This window comes from Acyrthosiphon pisum, chromosome A2, assembly GCF_005508785.2.
Source record: "Acyrthosiphon pisum isolate AL4f chromosome A2, pea_aphid_22Mar2018_4r6ur, whole genome shotgun sequence".
Taxonomy (NCBI): Eukaryota; Metazoa; Arthropoda; class Insecta; order Hemiptera; family Aphididae; genus Acyrthosiphon; species Acyrthosiphon pisum.
Window position 1 is genome coordinate 43,616,654 of NC_042495.1, and position 2,510 is coordinate 43,619,163.

Sequence of the window (2,510 nt, forward strand, 5' to 3'; positions counted from 1 at the left end):
TTATATATCTATGATTTTACCACGGTTTTTTGTTGATGTATAACGCGTTATAACTTATAAGTACCTAATAGATATTATGATATGATTAATTTGGAATTTATTATAGGTACCTATTATAGGTCAATTTTTTTTTAATACCATAGATAAGTATATATTATATGTCTAATACATAGACTGATATACCGTCTCCGCTCAGAATCGTTTTTCTTATACAGTGATATTATATCATTGAATTCAAATTTAATACTGTCCATTATACAGTGACCCACTTCTAACCTACTGTACAGCAGAGCGACATCCACTTACTCACCTTTTTTTAATTGTTTTTAACTAATTCTTTGGACAAACCTGATTAAAGAAAAAGGTAATATATTTATACAAAATAGCATAAACATAATGTAGTTTAGTATTCATGCTCATTTTTAATTTGTATTTTTCTCAAAATGTGTGCATTTGAAAGTGTTTAAAAGATGTTCATTATTTTATTTTGTAGTATATTTATGAAATGCCTTTTTTATAAAAATTAAATGCCTTTTTTATTGATTATATTGCCTTCAAATCCGAACCCTAGTCATCACTAATTATAATACAATATATTATTTTATTTGATATAGGTACATATTGTACAGAGTGAGTTTGTCTGACACAACTTTTATAAGAAATTCTCGTAATAAAAATAAAATAATAACTTCAATTTTCAAAACTATTTTATTTTAAATATAAATAATAAAAAACAGCATTTAAAAATTAAATTGAATTTAAGAGTACAGAGCTATCTTAAGCACAATCAGTAGTAAATTGTTGGAATTTTTTTAAATTTTAAACAAATGTGAAATACTATCTCCCACTAAATTAATCAGTCGCATTATAATTTGGTAACAAAATTATTTTTTTATAATTACTCTACTTTTGCTAATAATTCTGATTCTTTGAAAATTGTGTATGAATCGTCATCGTCTAATTGAATTGCAGTACCTCCATACTCTGGTAACAATACTCGGTCACCAACATTAACATCAATTGGTACTGGTTTTCCGTCCTAAAATAATAATAATAATCAGTAAAAATTAATTACATTTAGGATTCTATATACTAATTAATATAACAGTTGATGTACCTGATTTCTTGCACCGGGTCCTACAGCTATGACAGTTGCCTCACGAATTTTTTTTGAAGCACTTTCTGGCAACATTATACCTCCTTTGCTTTGCTTAACAGCATCCAAACGTTTGACCAAAACACGATCAAAGAGTGGGCGGAACTTGGTTGCAACTGAAGCCTGACCGAACAAAATCAAAGTTAAACGACAGACGCAACAAATAAAATTACATTGCATACCACTTATTCAATATTAAGTGTCTGCGATATAATAATATATATTATACAAGTGTGGTCGGAAGAGGAAGACCAAGGATAGAATACGCGAAACAAAGACATGGGAAAGAATAGCTACAAAGAGTTAAAGGAATCAAATTACTAAAGGGAAACAAGGAGAAATGCAGCCAAACAATCAAACGATTGAAGGCGCATAGAACACAAGTGCCACATTATGATTTGCCGAAATGGCGAAACCTGTGTGCGTGGTTACATGTTTGGCAATCATTTTCGGAATAATGCCGGACGAAATATTTTAATACATAATATGTTTTAATATCGATAAAGACATCTTACCATTTTGATTGGATAGTGCCTCTGGTAGTTTCAATAGTCAAACGTAAAAAAAAAATGATGATTGACGAGTAATTACAAGAGAAAGTTGAGAAAAATTGTAATGAGAAATGAGAATAATTGGTTTAGCTGATAGGTTAAAGTAAAACCATATTATACGTAAAGTACAAGGACGTTATCAGACCGTAGATAAAAGTGAGGTTATAAAATATTTACATGGAATAAATTTTTTTTTAATTAAATCACGAACTACTACATGTAGTAGTTCGTGAATTAAATCCTATTTTCATCAATGTTTTGAATACAATTTAGGTGGGTGTATCCAAATTTACTCAACATATTTTTGTCCCAATGTACAATTTTCCCAATTTTGGAATAAAAGTTAATTGGGAGATTTGTATATTATATACATAAATAATTGGGATAATTGTTATTTAGAAACACGATTAAAGATATCTTTAATCGTGTTTAGAAACCAAAATATTCGATATATTATAATCTTAATAATCTAACAATTAATTAATATCTTATTATCAATAGTACTATCCTCCCAATGGTACATAATTCCAATAACCAGTTCTCCCAATTCATTTTTAACCAAATAATAAGTACTCCAATGTCGTTTATTCCGAAAAATACATGGCTCCTTTTATTTTATCATGTTATCACTGTCTGACCACTGAATAGATGAAATTTGAGAAGTACTACTTTCTGTCACAGGAGTGCGTACTACTTAGCACGATTTAAGATAGTATGGTTTGCCCATCGACCCATTAGAAAAATGTTATCACACGGCATACGGTTTGAATCGAAAGTCACGTGATCTACGGGGACCCCGCATA

General features: G+C 29.4%; 1 protein-coding gene across 1 annotated transcript; it reads right to left on the bottom strand.

The window, feature by feature from the left end:
- Nucleotides 1-689: 689 nt before the first annotated feature.
- Hspe1 (heat shock 10kDa protein 1) lies at nt 690-1,839 on the bottom strand. Its single transcript, NM_001126194.2, has 3 exons — nt 1,672-1,839; nt 1,118-1,279; nt 690-1,039 (listed from the first exon to the last, which is right to left on the bottom strand). Exons 1-3 carry the CDS (start codon nt 1,672-1,674, stop codon nt 899-901), a joined length of 306 nt encoding a protein of 101 aa, NP_001119666.1. The 5' UTR covers nt 1,675-1,839; the 3' UTR covers nt 690-898.
- Nucleotides 1,840-2,510: the final 671 nt, after the last annotated feature.

Coding starts and splice junctions, on each gene's coding strand:
- Hspe1 (NM_001126194.2), bottom strand. Junction 1,040..1,117: donor GACCCGGTGCAAGAAATCAG/GTACATCAACTG, acceptor TTATTATTTTAG/GACGGAAAACCAGTACCAAT.